Below are 24,843 nucleotides of genomic sequence, written 5' to 3' on the forward strand. Positions count from 1 at the left end.
ATTCCTACCCATTTCATAAAAGAAAAATATCTTTCTCAGTAAATTAGTTTTGCAAAATAGCAATGGCAATATTTTTTAACGTATACAGTATATATAGTGAGTGGGAGTGTGTCAGAGAGAGTGAGTGTGAGAGAGAGTGAGTGTGAGAGTGAGAGAGTGTGAGAAAGAGTGTGAAAGAGAGAGAGTGTGTGAGTGTGTGAGAGAGTGTGAGAGAGAGTGTAAGAGAGAGAGAGTGTGAGAGAGAGTGTAAGAGAGAGAGAGTATGAGTGAGAGAGAGAGAGAGAGAGAACGAACTCCAGACAAGGCACAAGAAGCGTTAAATAATGGAAAAAGTAACTACACAAGTGGAAAGTTTTCCCAATGATGTCCAGTATTGACAAAAATAATCATAAGCTGAATGAGGATTTTAACAGCCTGATGATAAAAAATGAAATACGGACTTGAATACACTAAATAAAGATATGAACAATACAAAGAAGCAAGTGCAATCTCATTCTTAAGATAAATATAAATGCCACAAAGTGAATAATGTATAAGTTAGACACTAAGTTACAGTATTACCTGCAGCACACCATTGCATATGGTGACATATTCCGTACTGGGTGTCCCAACTGATCCCGGGTGGATGGGAGAGTACAATATATTGTTCCCAGAATCTATAGGATTTCCTGGCGAAGGCACCTGTAACAATAATGGCTAATTTCATTACACAAGTACTTAAATATAATGGGAAACAAATATTAAAGCATACAGTTTTACCACAATCAGTCTTACGGCCGTACACTGACCTGCTCTCCTACCCACCTCTGTACACTGACCTGCTCAGGTACATTGCTTCACCCTTTACCTCTGCCAAGAAATAAATACTGTACATCACCCTCCAGGTACAAAAAAATAAAATCTTCTATACAAATAACAAAGTTATACAAAAAAATTGGAAAAATATTTAACAAAATTCTCAATGCCATAGTGATAGTCTTGTACATTTACAAAGTTGTACACAGAAGCCAATTTAGCCACCACCGCCTCCATTATAAATCAAATAAAAACCTCAATCATAATAAAGCATCTCAATTCCTCTCAATGACTTAACACAAGCCAGGTAACAAATTTCACTGTTTAATATTTCAGACTTTCAAGAAATTTTACAACCATGTTGTATGGTTTGCCACCATAAACAAAACTCTACTTTCTATAATTCTCTACTACTTCCCCTCTAGCCCAGCTCCCTACACCTAAAAAATAATGCTATTAATATGAAATAATAACCACCACTTTGAGCTCTTTACTGTCCTATGCACAGCTCATATTCCATACTTTATGTTATAAATTAAATGTTATCATGCAATTTTTTAATTATCCTTTTTCCCTAACATGGCTCTTCCATTACAAGACATATTTGAACTCACAGTGTGTTGCGGAGACTGATTGGAAACTTCCAAGGCATACGTAGGCATCCCGCCATTGTCAGCAAAGTCTGGTGATGAAAACAGAATTTATTTGTAGCAATATTCTATAAATAATCTATTTTCCAACAGCATACTACAAACTTCTCCAACCTAATTTGAATTACTCCAAACATTTGAGTTACTTTCTCCAAACCTATTGCAGATGTTGAAAGCAGTACATAAAGTAAACAACAATAATTGATACAGAAGTAATATTTATCAGAAGCATGGTAAATATGGTTAGATGCAACCCACCTCTCAAAGTATAACATGTACAGAAATCCATTTCATTCAAGAAAGCCAAGATAGTACACTGTAAACTATAAGTAATATATATATTCAGTCCCATTAAATTTATTATTTACACAATGAAATATTAACTATAAATTTTCAGGTTTTGGGTATAATCATTATATAATATACAAAAATATCACCTCACCTCCAATAATCTTCCAGAAATCGGGCGCCTGCACAGAATCCTCTTGCCCTCGACAACCTCGTGCTGTCAACAACAAAACATTTTATACAAACTATTCAAAACTTATCCACACACACACAAGGTTATCTTGAGATGATTTCGGGGCTTTAGTGTCCCCGTGGCCCGGTCCTCGACCAGGCCTCCACCCCCAGGAAGCAGCCCGTGACAGCTGACTAACACCCAGGTACCTATTTACTGCTAGGTAACAGGCAGGCACAACAGGCACAAGCTACGTTTGTTAGAATAAAGAATAAAGGGAATGTTATTGTAACTGTAAAACATTTATATATCCACCCACCTTGCTTACTGTTCATTATAAAATACTCAACCATATTAAAAAAAAGTATACAGTAAACTGTACTGGTAATACACTACAAATGTTACAATACTGTATAGCACATTCATCCAAGCCATTCATCAAATGTTTCTCCAAGCAAGCATTACGATTCTCACATTTTACCTGTAACTCTTCCAATCCATAATCTAAGTAAGAAAAAAATAATAATAATAATTTGTTTGTTCAGTTAACTCCAAACACATTTTAACCTATTTTACTCCAAACAGGACATTGTTAACATTGCTGAAATAACCTGCACATTCCAGAGCATACACAAGTTTTTGTATACACAAAAATGGGACACTACTCTGTTGATGTGGTGGTGTGACTGAAGCATACATTGTCTGCATATACAGCATAAATATACTGTACATATGTAAATTAATATTTGTATCTCCTTCAGGGAAGTAAATCCCAGGCAAAAGGGAAGCAGAGATTGCTAAAATTTCAAGTATCTGACACAGGCACAAGTTATTTAAAATGAAAACCTGACCATTAGACTGCATGATAGCACAAAGGGCTAGTAACTAACGGATGGATAAAATTTTCCTCCATTCCAAATTTACAAAGTTCTGCGGCAACACAATTCTAGACTCTTTACCCTCCACATTTATTTTCTTGTGACCAATATTTTCTTGTGACTGATTGAACTGTCTGCTATACTGCATCAGCACACAACAATAAAGTAGCTTTCATTTTGTTAACCAATGTTCAAACTCTACTCCTTCCCCAACCTATATATTCACCCCATCAACATGTTGAACAGCCATGATAACGTTAAACTTCTTACCTAAATGTAACCATGCATCCTTGGCACAATCAAGCTTTATTAACCCCAATCAATCATACCCCTATGGAATCTAACATAAACAGCAAGCATCTCACAGCGCCCACAGACCTACTGCACATACTATAGAAAGTCTGAATCTCAAACAAAAATGTAAAATCAACATTTATCATGTCTTGTCATTAAATACAATAAAACAAACTTCTCAAATTAAAAAATCTAATTTGCCAACCCTCTCAAAACACTTTCACTGTATGATCCATCCCACTACACACTTCCACTGCATGATCTGACCCACTATACACTTCCACTGCCTGATCCGTCCCACTACACACTTCCACTGCATGATCCATCCCACTACACACTTCCACTGCATGATCTGACCCACTACACACTTCCACTGCCTGATCCGTCCCACTACACACTTCCACTGCATGATCCAACCCACTATACACTTCCACTGCCTGATCCGACCCACTACACACTTCCACTGCCTGATCCGTCCCACTACATACTTCCACTGCATCATCCGACTAACTACACACTTCCACTGTGCACGAGCCCTTACAACAACAACATTCTCCCCACTATGCATGATCCCACTCAATTTTTTAGAACACATTCCAAAATATTCCTGGCTTTCAATAACTTGCATTATATCTTTAAGCCCTTTCAGTGTCACTATTTATGCCCAAGAGTCAATTAGCAGTGCTGCAGTAGTGGGACAGCACATACTAACAGCACTTGGTGTGTATTGTATAAACTACTGTATTTCAGTCAGTAGCAGTGTAAATACTGGAGTATGAAGATGAAGTGAGATGAAGGCAGACATACTGGTATGTTGTATCCAATGTAGAGAGCTTCCAGGGTGTTGATGTATGTCTGAACACAAGCATGAACTAGGGGGACCTTTTCATCCTTTTATATGAACAATGAACATGTAAAGCATGTACATAATGCTGATCATCTCATCAACTTTATTAAAGCTAAATTAGCTTAATAGAACTACTGTACAGTAGTGTCATAAAACATTAATGTAAACTACATTTATTACCGATTGTAAAATATACTGTAATCACTCTTTCCTTTGAATAGTGTACAAATTATACTAAATTTCTTTCAATTAGCCAAATAGTTTGTTCTACTATTGGTTGTCAATATGCCTGTTTAGTGACAACTTTTGAAGCAACCACACAAGAGAAACATTGGATAAATTAGCCTTTTCTGCAATTGTAGTTTTCTTCTTTATAGCAGAATTGCTTAAATTTTGGCATCAGTTTTGTTAACACAACAGTTCTATCTTATGGGCTGTTAACAATCAACATAAAGTGTCATGTATATGGAGTTATAGTAGGTCTTCATATATTTTTGCAATAATTATATATATGTACTGCCCCTCACCCACAACTGGATGCATATGGAACTACAGTACAGTACATCCACATTCCATTCCCTTGTCTAAACTGCAATCATTTCTTTCTTTACACAACACAACAATGCCTGCAGCTTTTTTGTATTTCAACACCTACTGCACACTGACACAAATTATTCCCGTGATTATAACTCCTGGTACTCTTATCTTGCAGCTTCTCACACCAGCAAAACCAATCATGTTCACATTTGTAATCGTTTTATCATTTCTACCCATCAGACTTTCAAAGTATTCTCTTCATCTACTTCTAATTTCTGCAATGGGTTAACACTTACCCATATGTATCTTTAATGTTGCCATAGACTGCTCTTTCCAGTCTCTAAGTGTCGGTTTTTATTTTACTTTTCTTCCAACCTCCTCATTCACTTTTTTTTCCCTAAGATTAGATAACAAGTTAGGAGTATTAGCTTCTCATGCACATATTAACTAATATATTACAAGAACATCACTCTTTGCTGGAGATTGATAAAGGTCATTCTTCCTTCAATACTGACCATTTGAAAGCTACATATTATTAGCATATGCTAACCACAGATGACTACACTTCATCCTTTACCACATTTGCTACATATCCATGTGTGTTTTGCTTTCAAACTAGAAGTTCTTGACACCAAATCCACATGCATATATAGGTTATCTTGAGATATTTGCCACTTGCATATTTTGCAGTTGCACCATGTATTAAGTTGTAAAATATATATGCATCATTTAAAGAATTAACAAGGAAAATACCATTAAATGATACATGCACTGATGAGGTTCTATCAAATACTGACTATTGAGGTACAAAAGTCAATTTTAGCATGAAAAAAATGAAATGCCAGTCTAACATAAGTAAATCTTTTCCAAATTACATTTATACAGTGCTTACTAATTATTAGCAATTATGCGGTGCTTAAGACCTCCACCTGGGGGTGGAGGCCTGGTCGAGGACCGGGCCGCGGGGACACTAAAAGCCCCGAAATCATCTCAAGATAACCCCAACAGAATTATTTATTTCAAGTACACATTTTCAATTAATATTTTATAAGCATTTTCTCAAGTTACGTTACTGAAACGTGATGCTCATATCCCAGAGTCTGATTTTATAGTATGATAAAACAAAGTATGGATATTGTTTTACCCTGACATAACACATGGAGTACATTCTGAACCAGATTCATCAGTTTAGTTTTTCCTTGGTCTTCTGGGCAAATGCTAGGAATTTTTAGCATATCAGCAATTAACTTGCTTCCAGATGTGATGATTAACTTTGAAGAAAACCAATCATTATTGGCTTCATTTCCATTCATTATGAAGCTTTCTTGGTGATTGTCAATTTGCAGGCAAAATACTTACAACTCCAAATGATACACTGGTGAATATTGAAACAAAATAATTATATTTCACCATTTATTGAACTCATCACTCAAGTGTATCAAATTTGTAAGTCGCTCGCTGGAGCATTAAATTATTAGAATATAGAATCATTATCGCATTAAGAATTATGCATAGTGCTCAGTTCTAAAGAATTAACTTAAAATAAACCTCAATATAAAACACCCTCACTTTTAAAAGTTATCTAATTGCCTAAACAAACAATAAACACTAGAGATTAACTCCACTTAAAAATGTAAGCACTAAGCTTCCAGCAAATACGTTTGTAATATATTAATTTTGCAGCCTATGCCATGAGAATCACTCTCCTCACCAAGGTATGAATTCTGGATCAAAATAATACTTGTGCAGACTTAGATTAATTATTCTAAACAAAACTTCAGTAAATAATTGATTTCATAACTTTTTCACAAAAACATTCACAGTTGAAATAATGTTCATGGTGCATCTCGTCACACGTTATCCGCCAAATTAACGAAAATAAATCATAACTACCGTCTTCCCTCTATTAAATGTCCTCTCTGATTTACTTAATGTCGAGTCGCATACAGTGACCTTTTACAACCTCTCTTCAATTTACCTTTTTAATTGGATTTATATCCTTATTTTTAAAATATAAATTTGCAAATTTTGGGACGCTGATAAAGTTGGCATGGCTGAGTTGCCCTTATCAAACTAACTTCCTTCAGCTTGAACAACAAAAGAGGAGGCAGGAAATGATACAAAAAATTATGTTAGAATGAAGCAGTGAATTTTAAAGCTGGAAATTCTTTTGGTCAATCCATGGGGAGTTTTACCATGATAAGAGAGCTGTCTAAATGTCTGAAAAAATTGATCAAAAAGAGAAGAGAAGAGAGGAGAAAAGGAGAGAAGAGAAAAAAAAGAGAAAAAAAAAGAGAAAAAGAGATGAGTGAGAAAAGAGAGAAGAGAATAGGAGAGAAAAGAGAGAGAGAGAAGAGAGAAGAGAAAAGAGGAAAGTGAAGAAAAGAAAATACCACAGAGGTCAGCAACACTCCCTACAAGAAGTCCAAGAAAAAGAAAAGACAGCAGTTCATCTCATGCAGGTGACGAGTCACAATAATGTGGCTGAAGATATGACGACCAAACCACACACCAGAAGATGAGGGGACAACGACGACGTTTCGGTCCGTCCTGGACCACTGTCGACTCGATAATGGTCCAGACGGACCAAAACATTGTTGTTATGGAGTCGGTTGGCCGAGCGGACAGCACGCTGGACTTGTGATCCTGTGGTCCCGAGTTCGATCCCGGGCGCCGGCGAGAAACATTGGGCAGAGTTTCTTTCACCCTATGCCCCTGTTACCTAGCAGTAAATAGGTACCTGGGTGTTAGTCAGCTGTCACGGGCTGCTTCCTGAGCATGGAGGCCTGGTCGAGGACCGGGCCGCGGGGACACTAAAGCCCCGAAATCATCTCAAGATAACCTCCCCTCATCTTCTGATGTGTGGTATGGTCATCAGTCCACCTTATGGTTTTCCAGTTTGGCAAAAGAAACCTGCTAGGCTTATTGAGGTCCCCTTAGGCCAACTACTGAGCTTTCTCAGGATGCAACCCATAACAGTCGCCCAACTGCCAGGTACATATATTTAATGCTAGATTCACAGGCACATTAGAGGCAAGGAAACCTGCCCAACTCTTCCATTCTGCCCAGGAATCAACCCAAACATCCCCTGCTGCAAGCCAAACAGGTTGACCACTGTGCTACTCCTCTTCCTCCCTCAAATGAAAGTCGGATAATCCTGTTTCAGTAACTATTCAAATAGCATTCAGCCCACACCAAGCCCCAAAACACACTCAGCAGATATATATTTTAAGAACATAAGTATTGTACATATACCATATGTTACTGTATTCATTTAAATGACTTTGGGCAATTTTTTTTGTTTTCTTCTGAGGACCACATCTCCACCTTATATAATGCCATGATTCCGTTGGCAAAATAAGTTTCAATTTATGTCCTTTCCATTTAAGTTCCAATTTCCAGGAACACATCCCGGACGTAAATAAGAGGGATTACAGCATACAGAAAGCCACTAGCAAGTAGCATCATGAATTAACAAAGACCAATGCAAGCTTACTATTGTTACTCAGATCTATGGCTTCACTGGTATAAGGGTTGTAGTTTAATCTCTTTGCTGGAGGGTCATTATAGTGCCTCTTCCCTTCCTCCAACGTATTCTCTAGGTTCACTCTCGAGCGCTTCAAACCTGCAATGACACCCACATTTAGAAACTATTTTTAGATAAGAATGAGTCTTGATTATAAAAAGAGTATGTTAATAAATGTTATCTTTATGATGCACATTGAATGTAAGGAAATAATTGTAAAAAATCTTTATATAAATATTTTAGTGTGAATAAAACTATGTATTTAAAAAAATATGTATACACTGTTGATATATGTATGCATGCATTGTAGAGGGAAACAGCTTCTCCTCCGTATCAACCTACCCTTGTTTGCGCCCTGGAAAGGTCATTACAGACCGACAACCAGAGCCCAACTCCAAAGTCTCCCGAGACTGATGGATGCCTATTACTATTGTAGAGTGTGGTGATAATTGTTGTAGTGTTGATAGTAGTCACATTAGGGATGGTGGTAGTACCAGTATTGGTTGTGATGGTGGTGTAGTACCAGTACTGTAGTTGTATTAGTAGTAGTGGTAGTGTTGGTAGTGGTAGTGATGGTTATAGAGGCATAAGTGGTTATGGTGATGGTAGTGGGGGTTGTGGTGGTTGGGAGTGGCCGGAAGACCAATTAGATAACTACTGTTTACATTTCATTCCACGAGTATAAACTAGGTGAAAGGATTGCCAGTTATGTAATCATATGACATTTAAAAACTTAACACAATCTGGCTAGAAATTTTAAAAGTAATATATTTAATTATACAACACTAAGCAAAACACACAACAATTCTAAAGCAATGCTTAAAAGTAAGATTCTAATACAATCACCTAATGTATTCACTACAATTATGGAAAACGTGAACTTGAAAATTACTCAAAAATAAGTTTAGATCTTCAACTATTCAAGATAAAAATTATAGAAAATTATACATAATAGTATCAAATGCATAATTTTGGAGCAACACTTCTAATTTGCATGATTAATTTACTTCCATTTCTTATGTCAAAGAATTTCTGGAATCACAGTAATTACTTTGACATGTAAAGACTTTACATGTCTTATCACTGCACAGACATGCAGTAAGAATAGACAATAGACAAGCGACAGAAAACCTTGTTTTATTTTCCAATAATTTTCATAAAATCTAGTATGAAATTTATTACAGAAACAATGAAAACAAAAAAAACAAAAACTAAGAAATACATACTGTCTGGGAGGTAAGTGAAGTCAAGAGGTTCACTTGTATCTCTGTCTGTGGGTCGCTCAAGTTGCACTTTGACCCGAACTGACGTATTTAAGTTCGTATTTCGATAACGTGGAGTTCTGGTAATTTTATTTAAAAACACAGCTGTTTTAATGACCAAAGTGGTACAACATGTCACATTAATATATTCTAAATTTCATAGATAATAATAAGTTTCAGAACAAAATGCTAACCTAAACACTAACATAAAATACTTACTTGAACACAATAGCATACTGGTGATGCACATCAGCATCAGTGAATTCTCCGTAAGCAGTCCAGACTTCTCTATCATTTTGATCCAATTCAAAGAATTTTATTTGAACATTATCTGGAAAAAGAAATGGGGGACTTAACAATAACATTGTTACAATACATTCTCTTTCACCTCTATTCTTTTATGTCCCTTCGATTACATTTTTCTAATTCGACAATGACATTAGCAATTACCTAATTGCTAATGCCATTACCAAATTGCTAATTGACAATGACAATTACCTAGTTTGTTCAGTAAAACTTTATCACTGCTTTCATTTAGAAGCAAATCTAGCCTCCTGTAATTCACTGTAATACACAAATTATTAAACTTAAAAATAAGAGCAGCCAGGTCACAACCCCGGGCTCAACTCCTGTGACAGGAGAGAAGTATTTGGGCAACACTTCCCTTCACCCAATGCCTTTGTTCACCTAGCAGTGAATATGTACCTGAGATTAAGCAAATTATTGTGGGTTGCATCCCAGTAAAGATTAATCACTGGTCTGGGAGAGGATCAGGGGGGGGGGGGAGAGCTCAATGAGGGGGGGAAGAGCTCAATAAGGGGGGGGGGAAGAGCTCAATAAGGGGGGGGGGGGAAGAGCTCAATAAGGGGGGGGGAAGAGCTCAATAAGGGGGGGGGGAAGAGCTCAATAAGGGGGGGGGAAGAGCTCAATAAGGGGGGGGGAAGAGCTCAATAAGGGGGGGGGGAAGAGCTCAATAAGGGGGGGGGGGGAAGAGCTCAATAAGGGGGGGGAAAAAGAGCTCAATAAGCCTAACAAGCTTCCTATAACCAGCAATGGGAAACTAAGATAAACCAATTACTTGATCACCCTGAGTGAATTTCTGTTGCCTTTACCTGTCATATATCACTCATAAAAGAAAAGCCCTTTCAAAATTTGAGGTTAAATGTCATTTCAAAAGTGTGATATTTGAAGCCTTAAGCCCCATTGCCACAATGTAAGTACGTACATTCCTGCAATTATAACACTAGCACTATGAACCATCTTTCCACAAGTTTTATATCTGCTCGAGGAGAATTTATGAGACTGGAAAAATGGGTCGAGGGATAGGAGGTGAACGGGAAGGGAAAGATAGATTTGAGGGAGGCAGGCTGGGTAGAGAGAGGAACTGTGAGTATCTGTGTACAGTATTCATTTGTGTATGAACACGTTTGCTAATGCATGAGCGCATATGCGGATAACTCTGAACGAAAAATAGCAAATTAATTCCAAAATGGTTTCTGGTGATGGGGGTAGCATCATTTTCAAACAAAAACTCGGTAAAAATATTATCCCATCGACCATGTATTCCAAGTTTGTAATAAATCTACCACCAAAGAATTACTTAGAACACTTACAGGTGAAAGCATTGAAAATTAACTAAACAAACAAGAAATAAAGAGTAAAATGTGCCAAAACATACAGGTACCCATATTACGAACAGTATATGGCAATTGCCAATCACACTTACTTCTTCTAACTTTCTCAACCAACAGCCAGATTTCTGTCCCTCCAGTGCAGGGGGCTGAGCATGCAGACATTCGCACAATCCTAAGTTCTCCCGTTGTAGCATTTTCTGGTGAAACGAAAAAACCTTGTCAATACGTATCTTAAAATAAACTATGCCTCCTACTTGCGATACAACAGCAAATATGAATATAAAACAGTATGGATCATGTGTATTAAACTAGAAATTTAGTTTGGATTATTCTGAAGATTAACACTTCTGTACTTTATTTTTATGGCAGCCAAACCAAAATATAAATTCCTTAAAAATATCAGAGAAAGATTCTGAATGTTGCCAACTCAAGGTATGTTCAGTTACTAATTTTCAATCACTCAATAATAATGAATTGAGGAAATATCTATAAAGAATTCTATGTAGTACTAACCAAAAAAAAAAATCAAATAATCAGCATCGGCAACCTCTTAAATGATCGCTACATTGCTCTGTGATTATAGATTTTAATACCGATAGTTAGGCGAGAAAGGAGAGACTTCAAACTAAATGGAATAATTGAAACTTATGAATTTAGGCATAAGAAATGAAGCAATTCTAATGAAAATTGTGGTCAGGAAAGTCTAAATAACCTGTGATAAAGGTATTTTAAGAACTGAAGATTAGCCTACATATATTGAGGTGCAGACGTAAGACTAAAATGCACACAACAGATGTATTGCCACTAGTCATAATATTAGTGTGTCAATAAGTATGTATGATAACACATGCAGTGAACATATAGAAATATTCTTAAAAGGTGAGAGCAAGGCATATAAGACAACTGCTCATTTATACTGCAAATATAATTAGCATTTACTAATCCATATAATCCAGATTATAGTTGGTGATCCAACCCATCCTCCTGTTTAGGTAACTATGTAACTATGTGTACCATAGTACAACCACTGATGTAAAAGGCAATTAGGTAGTAGAATTTGGTACTATTCACTTTATAGTCTAAAAAAATAAAGCTAAAACCAAACTTAAATATTCCTAGGCCTAGTATAGCACATATGCACATTACTATATTATGCCTCAGATAGCATGTATTAGGATTAGGCAGGTCAGCTTAGGTTGTCTTTGCAACATAAATACATAACCTTTTCCAGTTTATCAAAATTCAATACTGTAATAACAATTTGTACTTTCTAATTGTCCATTACATCATAAATGTACTATGGTCCTCAACATTACTATAAATACTAAATAAACTGGAAGACGGGCTGTGATAATCAGGTATGTGATGAACTATAAACAAAATTATATTAACACACACTTAACTAGAAAATACGTACTAAGATTAAACACGACTTCTGAATCAACAGGAAGGGTGATTGGGCGATAGCTCTCAATGCTCTTGTCATACTGGAATGCTTGGAATCTCAAGACTACCTTGTTCAGATCCATGCTCTTGGCCTCCTCCTCTGCCTCATCATCCATCTGCTCACAAAAGAATGATTAAAATTAGAAAACTTAACTTTTGAAAATCAACACTTATATGTCTCGTGTAAATTCATACTTCAACTTACTACATATAATATTGCTATCAAAGATAACAAATTTTACAAATCTGGATAACAAGATCAACACAGTTTCCCCATTAACCCCTTCACGTTCTAATGAATCTAAAACGCACCACTTGTACTCCGACAGTAAACATTCCAATGACACAAACTCATCGTCTAATTACTATTCATAAATATCCCTATATTCATCACTGTCATGTATAATCCATCATAAATACACTTGTTTTTTGCATCTATTCTCTAGAGAATTCATTTGTGAACACAGACACTAAATTTATGGTTATAACCCATAACAAATAACTTTGAAAATGTAAAATGATTGTAAATTTTAAGCATCACCGAGGCCAGAAACACACAGAGGGGCCGGAGTCCCAGTACTCTGACAATAAACTACAGTACAGTACTCATCCTAGTAATATAAATTTCAAAATTCTTTAAATTTCCATATATCCACCTGATAATGAAAGTGATAATGCAAAATAATCAAATCAGAGTTTTAATAATTCTAATTAAAGTGCAAGACTTGCATTTTTGCTGCCAGACGTATAACTTATCAAATGCTGACTTAGGTTTTTGACAGAGCAGGTCATTACAAAAGCAAAGTTGCCCGTGTCCTCCAGATATCTCATGGAAAGTAAATAATCCTCTGGAAACAATTAGTTCAACTGAGGAAACCATATTTATATTGGCCACAAATATACACCAACAAACTACAGTTAAATTTGAAGTCGCCAAACATCAAATTAAAACAAACTGCATGCGATAACACTAAAGCCATATGAATTTCATACCCTTTTGAGATCTGTTGGTGTGATACTTCTTTTTATTTCTTCATAGGCACAATGTGGCTTACGAAGACGTGCATGGACCATTAATTCATCTCTCTTACGTTGCATAATTATTTCTCTAGTGTCTCGTTTAGCTATGTGAATGATCCCAAGATTCTGAAAACTAGAAATGACACCAAATTAAAAGTTAAAATAACATTACTTTTCTGAAATTATGAAAATACGGGTACAGTATATGGAAATACTGTAGTCGAGACTGACTGGTACACTGTATTATATCACAAACTACTGTAATTTCAATGTGGTTAACCACCAAGGCACTGTATGAACTCAGCTGGATGGAGAAGCTTTCTGTGGACACTAAAGTCATTAAAGAGAAAGTCCTGCTTCCCCAATTTTGCTGTACCTCTTTGCCTGGAAAGGTCAAGACCAAGAAGAGTAAGGAATAAAACAGCAAAAAGTATCTATTGAGTTAGTACTCCTGAAATGGACTCAACAGAGCACCTGCAGGTAAGAAGCATGATGAAAGCCAGGCACCACATTCCTATGGATCAGGAAAAACCACTTGGGAAAAGCAGAAACATATGTAGGCAACTCATTAAACCCCCTTAAGCATTGCCCACTCAGCATATACTGGTAGATAATTAGAAAATTGTTCCTGGAAAGCTAAAAATTTAACAACTGTTGCTAGGCAAGTGCATGCCTGAAAATCTCAGCAACGAGTCACCACACTTCAGTGGACACCTGAGTGTTGAGCTACCACATCGAGAGAACTGAGATAGAGGACCCAATTCAGAAATTAAGACCCTTGCGCACCCAAACCACATGGAAGAGGCAGTATATCTTCAGGTTATCATGAGATAATTTAGGGGCTTAGCATCCCTGCAGCCCAATCTGTGACCAGGCCTCCTTTTTGTTACACCCCTAAAGGAAGCAGCCCGGAGCAGCTGTCTAACTACCAGGTGCCTATTTACTGTTAGGTGAAAAGGATTATCAGGGTGAAGGAAACTTTGCCTATTTGTTTCCGCCTCTGCCAAGGATCGAACCCAGAACCTCTGGACTACAAATATCCACTCCTGTCAGGCCCTTAAGAGGATTACCTGGATGATACCTGGTTGATGGGGTTCTGGGAGTTCTTGTACTCCCCAAGCCCCGCCCGAGGCCAGGCTAGACGAGAGAGTTTGGTCCACCAGGCTGTTGCTTGGAGCGGCCCGCAGGCCCACATACCCACCACAGCCTGGCTGATCCGGAATTTCTCTAAGAAAACAGTCCAGTTTTCTCTTGAAGATGTCCACGGTTGTTCCGGCAATATTTCTTATAGTCGCTGGAAGGACGTTGAACAACCGCGGACCTCTGATGTTTATACAGTGTTCTCTGATTGTGCCTATAGCACCTGTGCTCTTCACTGGTTCTATTCTGCATTTTCTTCCATATCCTTCACTCCAGTACTTTGTTATTTTACTGTTTAGATTTGGGACCTGGCCTTCCAGTATTTTTCATGTGTATATTATTTGTTATCTCTCTCATCTCCTTTCTAGAGAGTACATTTGGAGAGCTTTGAGATTTGGAGATTTCTTCCAATAAAAAACAAACTGACAAAATAGTGACCATTTTCCCACTGAAAAAGGTAGAAATACCCAACAACCAAGAGGAAGCTTGAAGATTATTAGAAATGTGGTTGTTACTGTACATATTACACAAACCACAGCAGTACCCTGTGGTGGAGTGGTTTAATATCACTCGACTAAAAAGAATGAATAACATGGAAAGAAAAAGAAAGAATAATACTGCTTGCCCCTGCAAACCTGGTTGCAAAATGATTGGCAGTTTGTGTTCTACAGAAAAACAGCACTGAATCAACTCATCAGTTCCAATAACTGGCTATAAATCTGAACCCCACAACCATTAACCTTTTGTGCTTAAATGGAATACAATATTACAATTATATAACAAAAGAATGCTTACATATTATGATAATTCATGTAAAACTAATCATTATACTCACACTGCAGTGTAGTTACATTTGTCATCAACAACAACTTCACAAATACCAGTTTCTTTATCACAATTCTTCCCTGAGAGCTCATGTACGTGTCGTTTTCGTTGATTGACATTATCCTCAGCTGTGAAAAGTGTTAGGCGCATAACAGCAGGTCCGTGGTTCCACTTTGCTAGCTGTAACAGTGAAAGAGAGGTTTTGAATCAGGGTGAATTTTAAATTAATGACTTATGACCCTACCGTACACGAAGACTATACTTATAAAATCGTGTAATGCTAGTATTAAAACTGTCTCATTCTTATTATTTAGCAAACTACAGTAGTTATATTTGACTCGGATGTATTTTTAAACTTTGTTGGATTACCAAGTCCAGATATTTTTGCATAATTTAACAATTTCATGGCGTAATAGTGTGCTTGTTGACATTCTAACCAACTAAATCAGCTGCGAGTGATTTATATTTAAGTGGCCGATCTATGTAAAATCTTCCCCAGACATTTCAAAGGCCTCTAGATATTAAATGACAATTGATTGACTGATCATATCCTTTTTCTTCTTTCATGTAACTTCTCACACATGTGAAGCAATTGCAACTTTAAAAAGTGAACCGGGAACAAAATTTGTATTCTATAGCAGTGAAAAAAGTAGACCTAGTAATAGGTAGGAGTATAGAACAAATTAAAACAGTAGAGTGCTGTTTTAATTCAGCTAATTCTGGTCTATGTGCCAACCAGGCAGATGCACCTACTAAGAATGTATGAGAAAAATACAAATAGCCTTCAAACACTACAATATACCAGTATCACATTGCTTGGACTAAGCAAATTAACATGCATCACACTGACTAAACATATTGTGATCTTTGAATGTTTCTTGGTGATATTAGAGAAACCCATCCAACCTATGAATGCAGGAACAGGAGGAGGATTATAAGGCAGGAGATAAAACTGCAGTATTAGCCAGTATTGGTTATCCAGCTGCAATAAAATCCCTTAATGGAACGTTATTGACTCCTCATTAGTGAATGGGGTACAATAACATTTTCTAAATACCTATGAGTCACGTCCCTAGAGCCATAGAAGATAAAAGTACACATGTCTGAGAAACAACTTACCTTCACTGTTGGAAAAATTGCCCTATTTTTAACTGCTCGATCAGCCTTTAACTGACCATGAGTCCCCACCATTTCACTCTTGTAACGAAAACGAAATTTGGACTGTGGTTGCTCCAAGATATGTATGTATGGCCCATCATGGTGAACAGCTGTTGATTAATTTAGCATATTAACTTCTATTCTAACATTAAACAATTATTATTACTGTGGTACAACAAAATATGGCACAATACTCAAAATCATAAATTTTATAGTATTAAAAACTATAGTACTGTACTGTACAGTATACTATAAATATATATACTGTACTGTGCTCAGTTTATATTACAGTACTTCACATTAAGTTAATGCATATACTGCACACATACATGTACCTGCATTGCATTCCTTACTGAAAACACATTATTCACTCAGAAGTACAGTACAGTATATTCATACACATGCATAAACACATGTACGCACAGGTACACACACCTAAGAATATTACATACAGTAGTAAGATCAACTATTTCTCAGCTGATCACTGGCACCATTGGATAAAATAAAACCACAAAGCCAGGAAGGCTACAAATGTACACCAGTAACATGTTGAAAAATTAATGTCATCTTAAAAGTGTGAATAAAATGTAGAAATGTGGTTATCCATGACTATGCATGCTTTTCACAAACCATTAGATATATGTTATGTTCTGCTTTGTTTCCAGATGAATATCTGGACCTTACATTGTAGAATAGCAAGAGTAGGCATATTATGGGTAAAAACAATATTATGAAACATCTAAGAAATATTGCCGGAACAACCGTGGACATTTTCAAGAGGAAACTAGATTTATTCCTCCAAGGAGTGCCGGACTAACCGGGCTGTGGTGGGTATGTGGGCCTGCGGGCCGCTCCAAGCAACAGCCTGGTAGACCAAACTCTCACAAGTCGAGCCTGGCCTCGGGCCGGGCTTGGGGAGTAGAAGAACTCCCAGAGCCCCATCAACCAGGTATATGTGGGCCTGCGGGCCGCTCCAAGCAACAGCCTGGTGGACCAAACTCTCACAAGTCAAGCCTGGCCTCGGGCCGGGCTTGGGGAGTAGAACAACTCCCAGAACCCCATCAACCAGGTATATGTGGGCCTGCGGGCCGCTCCAAGCAACAGCCTGGTGGACCAAACTCTCACAAGTCAAGCCTGGCCTCGGGCCAGGCTTGGGGAGTAGAAGAACTCCCAGAACCCCATCAACCAGGTATATGTGGGCCTGCGGGCCGCTCCAAGCAACAGCCTGGTGGACCAAACTCTCACAAGTCAAGCCTGGCCTCGGGCCGGGCTTGGGGAGTAGAAGAACTCCCAGAACCCCATCAACCAGGTATATGTGGGCCTGCGGGCCGCTCCAAGCAACAGCCTGGTGGACCAAACTCTCACAAGTCAAGCCTGGCCTCGGGCCGGGCTTGGGGAGTAGAACAACTCCCAGAACCCCATCAACCAGGTATATGTGGGCCTGCGGGCCGCTCCAAGCAACAGCCTGGTGGACCAAACTCTCACAAGTCAAGCCTGGCCTTGGGCCGGGCTTGGGGAGTAGAAGAACTCCCAGAACCCCATCAACCAGGTATATGTGGGCCTGCGGGCCGCTCCAAGCAACAGCCTGGTGGACCAAACTCTCACAAGTCAAGCCTGGCCTCGGGCCGGGCTTGGGCAGTAGAAGAACTCCCAGAACCCCATCAACCAGGTATATGTGGGCCTGCGGGCCGCTCCAAGCAACAGCCTGGTGGACCAAACTCTCACAAGTCAAGCCTAGCCTCAGGCCGGGCTTGGGGAGTAGAAGAACTCCCAGAACCCCATCAACCAGGTATATGTGGGCCTGCGGGCCGCTCCAAGCAACAGCCTGGTGGACCAAACTCTCACAAGTCAAGCCTGGCCTCGGGCCGGGCTTGGGCAGTAGAACTCCCAGAACCCCATCAACCAGGTATATGTGGGCCTGCGGGCCGCTCCAAGCAACAGCCTGGTGGACCAAACTCTCACAAGTCAAGCCTGGCCTCGGGCCGGGCTTGGGGAGTAGAACAACTCCCAGAACCCCATCAACCAGGTATATGTGGGCCTGCGGGCCGCTCCAAGCAACAGCCTGGTGGACCAAACTCTCACAAGTCAAGCCTGGCCTCGGGCCGGGCTTGGGGAGTAGAAGAACTCCCAGAACCCCATCAACCAGGTATATGTGGGCCTGCGGGCCGCTCCAAGCAACAGCCTGGTGGACCAAACTCTCACAAGTCAAGCCTGGCCTCGGGCCGGGCTTGGGGAGTAGAAGAACTCCCAGAACCCCATCAACCAGGTATATGTGGGCCTGCGGGCCGCTCCAAGCAACAGCCTGGTGGACCAAACTCTCACAAGTCAAGCCTGGCCTCGGGCCGGGCTTGGGGAGTAGAAGAACTACCAGAACCCCATCAACCAGGTATCAACCAGGTATCAACCAGGTATCAACCAGGTATCTGTGTCACCAAAACCAAACTACCAGTGCACAGCCAATAACCACCTCACCCCCTAACCAATTAATAATGTCTGCAGCCCAGTTTGGCCACCTATATGTTGTCATTAATTTCTTGATAGATGCTACATCTACAAACTATATTTTCTTGTCATTTTATAGATCAACATCTTTCCACTCATAATACAAGTTAGTCCAAAAAAGGCTCCAACTTAATTTTTATATACAAGTTGGAGAATAAATACATTCTTATGGTGGCCAAGACTGACAACATTCACCCCCCCCCCCCCCCCCGTGAAAAAGAAGCTCAATATGACGGCACTAAGAGGACTACGAGAAATACAATATAACCACAACGTACAAGATACAGAGGTGAACAGACATGATGGAGAAGGCCAGTCTATTACAAATTGGTGAAAACAAAATGCGGGAGCACAGGTGGAAGCAAGAAACAAAGGCGAGTCACAGTTGTAAGAAACCCCTGGAAACAGAAGTGATGGATGGAACCACTTCCAAATACAGCTTTTGAAGAGTTTCAAGAACACTGTAATAGAGAGAAATAAATACACCAGGTACCCCAGATAGTAGGCAGTCCCCAAGAGTTTAATGCCACCCCAAATAAACACAAACCAAAACACACATCCCCAGGTATACTGTACAGTAAATGCATCACATTATGATTCCCATAAATGAGTGGACAGTACTTAAATTTCAATACTGTAACTGGTATTTTGAAGATACTGTACTTAATCTGACTGCTCACCATCATAAGGCCGATTGAAGGCAGCAACAACTGTAGGTGGGGATGGAACACCAACTGACTGGTCCGAGTATGGAGAGGCAGACTCTCCACTGTATGGGGAATTCATCCCACCACTGTAGGAGGAAAAAAAAGGATCAATCATTCAGATAATAACAAAACTTAATACTAACTAATTACTAATAATACTAATTCTAGTAATCACCAAAAATATACAAGGGTTGTTTATTACAGCACATTGCCTTAAAATGAAAATGTGAAAGATACTGTACTTGAACATGAATCTAAATTTGATCAACTGACAACAAAAAATTGGTATCAAGAGTTTTAAAGTTATAGCTATATCTGTAGTGATCACCAAATTTAAGTAATGTAATGTTTTATCCTAAATTCCTAAATACTGTACAGTACCACAGTAGTTGGCTCATTTCCAACAAATTTCAATTAATCAATGCTCCTAATAAAGTTAAATGCACGAATACTGTACAATATGGCATTGCCAAACCCCAGTTTCCAGTGTCAGTTAATCATCTCTAATATAAAATTCCATATCATCCAAATAGGATATTATACAAAAGCTTAAAAGCATTTCGCAGATATATATCTTAACCTTTTACTCAATTTCTTTCTACATTTGGGTCACGCACTGTTGAGAGTGGCCAGTAACTGGATGGCCTTCCTTGGATAGCAAGATCCCAAAAAGCCTAAATAGCAACTGTTGCTGACAATGGCACACCTGCATTTCTAAGTAAAGTACAGTACTGTACTGTATTGTACTACTGTTCTGCATAATCTTGGAAAGCAAGCCAGACCAAGAGTACACACTGGAAAATTGCAGCGCCTTCTCAGTTTAGAATAGTCTGAATAATGAAGCTTAAACAAAAAATTATGTATATGAAGTAAGAGATTTATTGACTATTTTACAATAAAGATGGAGGCCAAGGGATGCTGTTCCACTAGGCTACAGACAAGCCTACATTATATTTGAAGGGTTTTGTAGTACTATGGCTACATTTTCATCTCACAATCAGGGATCCTGGTTTCAATTCCCAGGTTGGCTAGAAATGGTTGGGCATGAACAGAGGAAACGCCTAATAATACCACTGTTCATCTAGCAGTAAACAGGTACTCAAGAGTCAAGTTGGGGGCAACTCAAGAGTTGCTTCCAACAACAGGAATCATTATAGTATCAGTCTTGTCTATACAACTCTTCATTTCATTCCAATTTATACTGTATCCAATTTCTAACAGTAAATTTTCCTGTGGGCCTATATCCAAATAGTGTAGTGTCCCAGAGTTCTGTATTCAACATTTCCATAGCTAAAGTTCATCCTTCACATGATGAAAATTACTCCTGAGATAACATTAAATTTTCAATTATAATCCATATTCCAAAATTGTGCAGAACAAGCACTGTCCATTATTTTCAGTACAAGGAAAGCACACTCCCTAACTTGGCAATCAAATTTACCCTAATATAACCAAACAATCTAATCTACAAATGGGGTGAGAATAGCTTGAGCTACCTCATCCCTTTGTGTGTATTTATACTGCAATAAACTTATTTCAATTCAATTTCAATCTGACCTACAAATATAGTTATACTGTAATAGCATTTTCAAGGTGAATGCACAATACTGGTTAGGTCATGATAGATTAAGCAGTAATTTTTCATCACATTGAAAACAGTGGCTGGCACTATTCTCATTTTACTTTGAAAACTGGCATGTAACTTGTATAATAACAATAATAACTCCCCAACATTTGTGACCATTGGTGGCAGTCAAATATAATCTAGAAACACGTAAGTGAAATCTCAAATTTACTAAATGTGATAAAGTTATCATTTGAAGTGGGTTCACTAACAAAATTCTGAATGCTTGGATAAATTAAAAGAAAAACTTTCTTCGGGTAGGTTGGGTAAGGTTCTGTAAGGTCATGTTTATCTTGTACCTAGCCGATTCCCAATTCAAATGTTCCAAGTATTTCGCGAGTTTTCAGTCTCACCGGTTCACAATCTGTCCTATGTATAATTTACTCCTAGTTAAGCCACAATTTTCTGGATGCTAGGTTAAGATAAAGGTAAGGTAAATTCAGGTTACTTTGGTTTAGACCAGGAGCAACTTTGAACTATGGCAATTTGGAATGTACTGTACATGTTATATACCACAGGAAACACAAAAGTACAGCAAGTCCAATAAACTTTAGTTCATGACTACACATCTTGTTCCATTGTATAACTTTTGCCGTAAGTTATAAAAGCTATAGCATGTATTTGTGGGGTATCCCCTTGTCTTTGAGTAAGCCCAGCATACAAAACATGAGGATTTTTCTAAACGTGTAACCTACAATGACAACATTTTTCCCATTTTCATTCCTCCTGCCTTACACACTTCACAAACAAATCTCCTTCAAGGGTCACCAAAAACCGACATTTACATAGACAGCGACGACCACATATATAACACAACCCTTCCTTTGCCAGCCATAATAAACCCTTGTAGCAAAACACGTAACCTTCACCCACAGGGAGTCGGCAGCTCACACACGGCTCTCCCTAATCATGACATCAACTGTCCTTGAAGATCCTCCCCATAGAGGACCCCGCCATAGAGTATAGGGGATGAAAGGTGGTGACAGGCGCAGGGGGGAGGATACTGAGACACCTTGTGGCTTACCAGCACTGTCTCTTCCCTCCCGTGACACTCCCAAACGCCGTCAAGTGATGAAGGCAGGCGCTGGCGCACTGTTTACCACAGCTTGGGAAATCCCCAGTTCCAATAATATTTACGGAGGGCGACCCTCGGGGGGCCGGAGCACTCGATCCCACTTGACTCGGTCCACACCTTGCCACACAATACTCTACTGTGCCGTGCTCCAAATTTCTCCCCTGGCATCGTTTACAAGGCATAAATGCTCTTATATGTGGGGTTATCTTGTCAGTTTTCTTGCATTTTGTACACAGACACAATACTCTCTACGGGATATCCGATCCTCTTCCTTGCAACCACCTGTAGGAGTCTGTGCCTGTCATTAGGGCGATACACGTTTTGTTATATATTCCGTTTTACGGCACACTTCACTGTTATAACTCGCTACAAAGATCACTTACACTATATAATTTTCACAAAACATGTGGACTAGAGCAGGACGCTGACTACACTAGCAGGAGCTAGAAACTAAGGCCCGGGCACAGCTTTGGAAGACTTTATAGTGAGAGGGGGAGCGACTGGTGAGGGTAATCCCCCAGCGGACGGGCCTTCTGCAGCCGCGTCACTATAGTGCACTGGCTGGGTCAACTGCTCGTCCAGCCAAACCTTACACCCAACAGGATGCCACGGGGATTTTTACTCTTACGGGGGAATCATGGCCATGCTCGCGTTTATTTTTAGTTTTAGTTCAGTTATTATGCAGCCCAAATTCCTCATCCCTGTAAGCGGTGGTATAAAGGTTACAGAGGCGCAGTTATTAACATTTACCTGGATTTACCTAAGGGTCACTATGTATCTAGTGGCTTCGACGAGGACAGGAAGCCGACAGCTTGTCAAAAGACAAATAAATATAATTTATCCTGATGATTTTATCAAGCTAAATTTTGAAATTAAGCAGCAGTCTATAATATTTTTTTTATCCTGGTGATGCATATATATATATATATATTCAATGTTGTATTGCATCCCGCATTCACGGAATGACATTTTGTTCCCTAAATCCTAACCAAGTATCCCAAATTATGAACATAAAACATTAGAAACTGCAGGAGACCTATATATTGGCCCATGCCACAGCTGCTCCTATACCCAACCAAACTCATAATTATAAATGTCAAACCTATATGAGTCTGAAACAATCCAGTGCTCTTTAGTTCATTAATTATGCACGCCATACCCATCCTAGCCATGAGTGGTTGAGCAAAAGGTCACAAAGGCACGTATAATATGCTCAGTAATTATACCCAACCCCCAAAATTCGTTTATAGCTAAGCTATTAAGTAACATATTTTATGAGCATATACATTAACATTGTAATCTCAGTTTATCAAACGTACATCAGTGTGACCCGAAGAAGCCCTAATACAACGAATTAGTGTTTATCAAGTTACTTTTGTTAGTTTATTATGGACTCCATACGTACCCATCCTGCATGGAAGTGACAAAGGTTTCAATGTCACATTCTGAGTTTGGGTACTGGCCCCAGGCAGGTTCAAGTACTCATCTAGTTGTGCTTGCGGGGAGCTTCGGCTCTTTGACCCCGCCTCTCAACTGTCAATCTACTGGTGTACAGATTCCTGAGCCTATTGGGCTCTATCATATCTACATTTGAAACTGTGTATGGAGTCAGTCCCCACCACATGACTGCCTAATGCATTCCATTTGTTAACTACTCTGACATTGAAAAAATTCTTTCTAATGTCTCTGTGGCTCATTTGAGTGCTCAGTTTCCACCTGTGTTCCCTTGTTCGTGTTCCACCCGTGCTAAATAATTTGTCTTTGTCCACCCTGTCAATTCCCCTGAGAATTTTGTAGGTGATGATCATGTCTCCCCTGACGTGAGGTTTAGCTCCCGTAGCCTTTCCTCGTAACTCATACCTCTCAATTTTGGAACTAGTCTGGTGGACCCTGACCAGTGCTATTTAAACTAAGCAGTTTAATTACATTTTGAGGACCACTCCTGTGCCAGGTAAGTACACTACTGGCTCGCCATAGCCCGTGCTACTTGCCCTGCTCCTGTGCCAGGTAAATTACGGGCTCACCATAGCCCGTGCTACTTGGAACTTGTTCCGAGTAGCTGAATCTTTAACAACAACAACACTTACAAGATCTTAGTGTGACATTACAGAGTTTAAAATGGGTTCCTGCTCGACATGGGTGCTATCCCAGAACTCGACAGCCTATCAAATAAAATATGGTCTCCATGGCGCAGTGGTAAACACTCGCGCGGCGCTTCCGGAGCACTTTGGCCTGGGTTCGTATCCTGGCCGGGAAGAATTGACTGGGCGCCAATCCTTAACTGTAGCCTCTGTTCACCCAGCAGTGAATGGGTTGTTAAACGATTTAGCGGGTCGTATTGCGGGGAAAAATTGGATTAAGGACCTGCCCGCAACGCTATGCGTGCTAGTGGCTGTACAAGAATGTAAGAACTCTTGTATATATCTTAATGTGCTCCTTTTATGTACCTGATAAATTGTGCAT

At 39.1% G+C, this 24,843-nt stretch overlaps 1 protein-coding gene across 12 annotated transcripts in view; it reads right to left on the reverse strand.

Annotated features, from left to right (window-relative positions):
- LOC123773739 (nuclear factor NF-kappa-B p105 subunit) overlaps window positions 1–24,843 on the reverse strand; it is a 56,365-nt gene that overhangs the window by 21,292 nt on the left and 10,230 nt on the right. For 4 of the 12 annotated variants that reach the window (XM_069312362.1, XM_045767632.2, XM_069312367.1 and 1 more), the window contains exons 2-13: window positions 19,655–19,767; window positions 16,434–16,582; window positions 15,325–15,494; window positions 13,323–13,482; window positions 12,301–12,445; window positions 10,976–11,080; window positions 9,469–9,580; window positions 9,214–9,329; window positions 7,958–8,086; window positions 1,888–1,950; window positions 1,410–1,477; window positions 562–681 (exon numbers count right to left, since the gene is read on the reverse strand). In XM_069312362.1, coding sequence (XP_069168463.1) covers window positions 562–681; window positions 1,410–1,477; window positions 1,888–1,950; window positions 7,958–8,086; window positions 9,214–9,329; window positions 9,469–9,580; window positions 10,976–11,080; window positions 12,301–12,445; window positions 13,323–13,482; window positions 15,325–15,494; window positions 16,434–16,582; window positions 19,655–19,767 — 1,450 coding nt within the window. Of the gene's footprint in view, window positions 1–561; window positions 682–1,409; window positions 1,478–1,887; window positions 1,951–7,957; window positions 8,087–9,213; window positions 9,330–9,468; window positions 9,581–10,975; window positions 11,081–12,300; window positions 12,446–13,322; window positions 13,483–15,324; window positions 15,495–16,433; window positions 16,583–19,654; window positions 19,768–22,168; window positions 22,976–24,843 lie in introns of those variants that run through there. The other 8 variants (XM_045767635.2, XM_045767631.2, XM_045767630.2 and 5 more) reach the window with 6 other exon arrangements.

Source organism: Procambarus clarkii, chromosome 72 (genome assembly GCF_040958095.1).
Source record: "Procambarus clarkii isolate CNS0578487 chromosome 72, FALCON_Pclarkii_2.0, whole genome shotgun sequence".
NCBI lineage: Eukaryota > Metazoa > Arthropoda > Malacostraca > Decapoda > Cambaridae > Procambarus > Procambarus clarkii.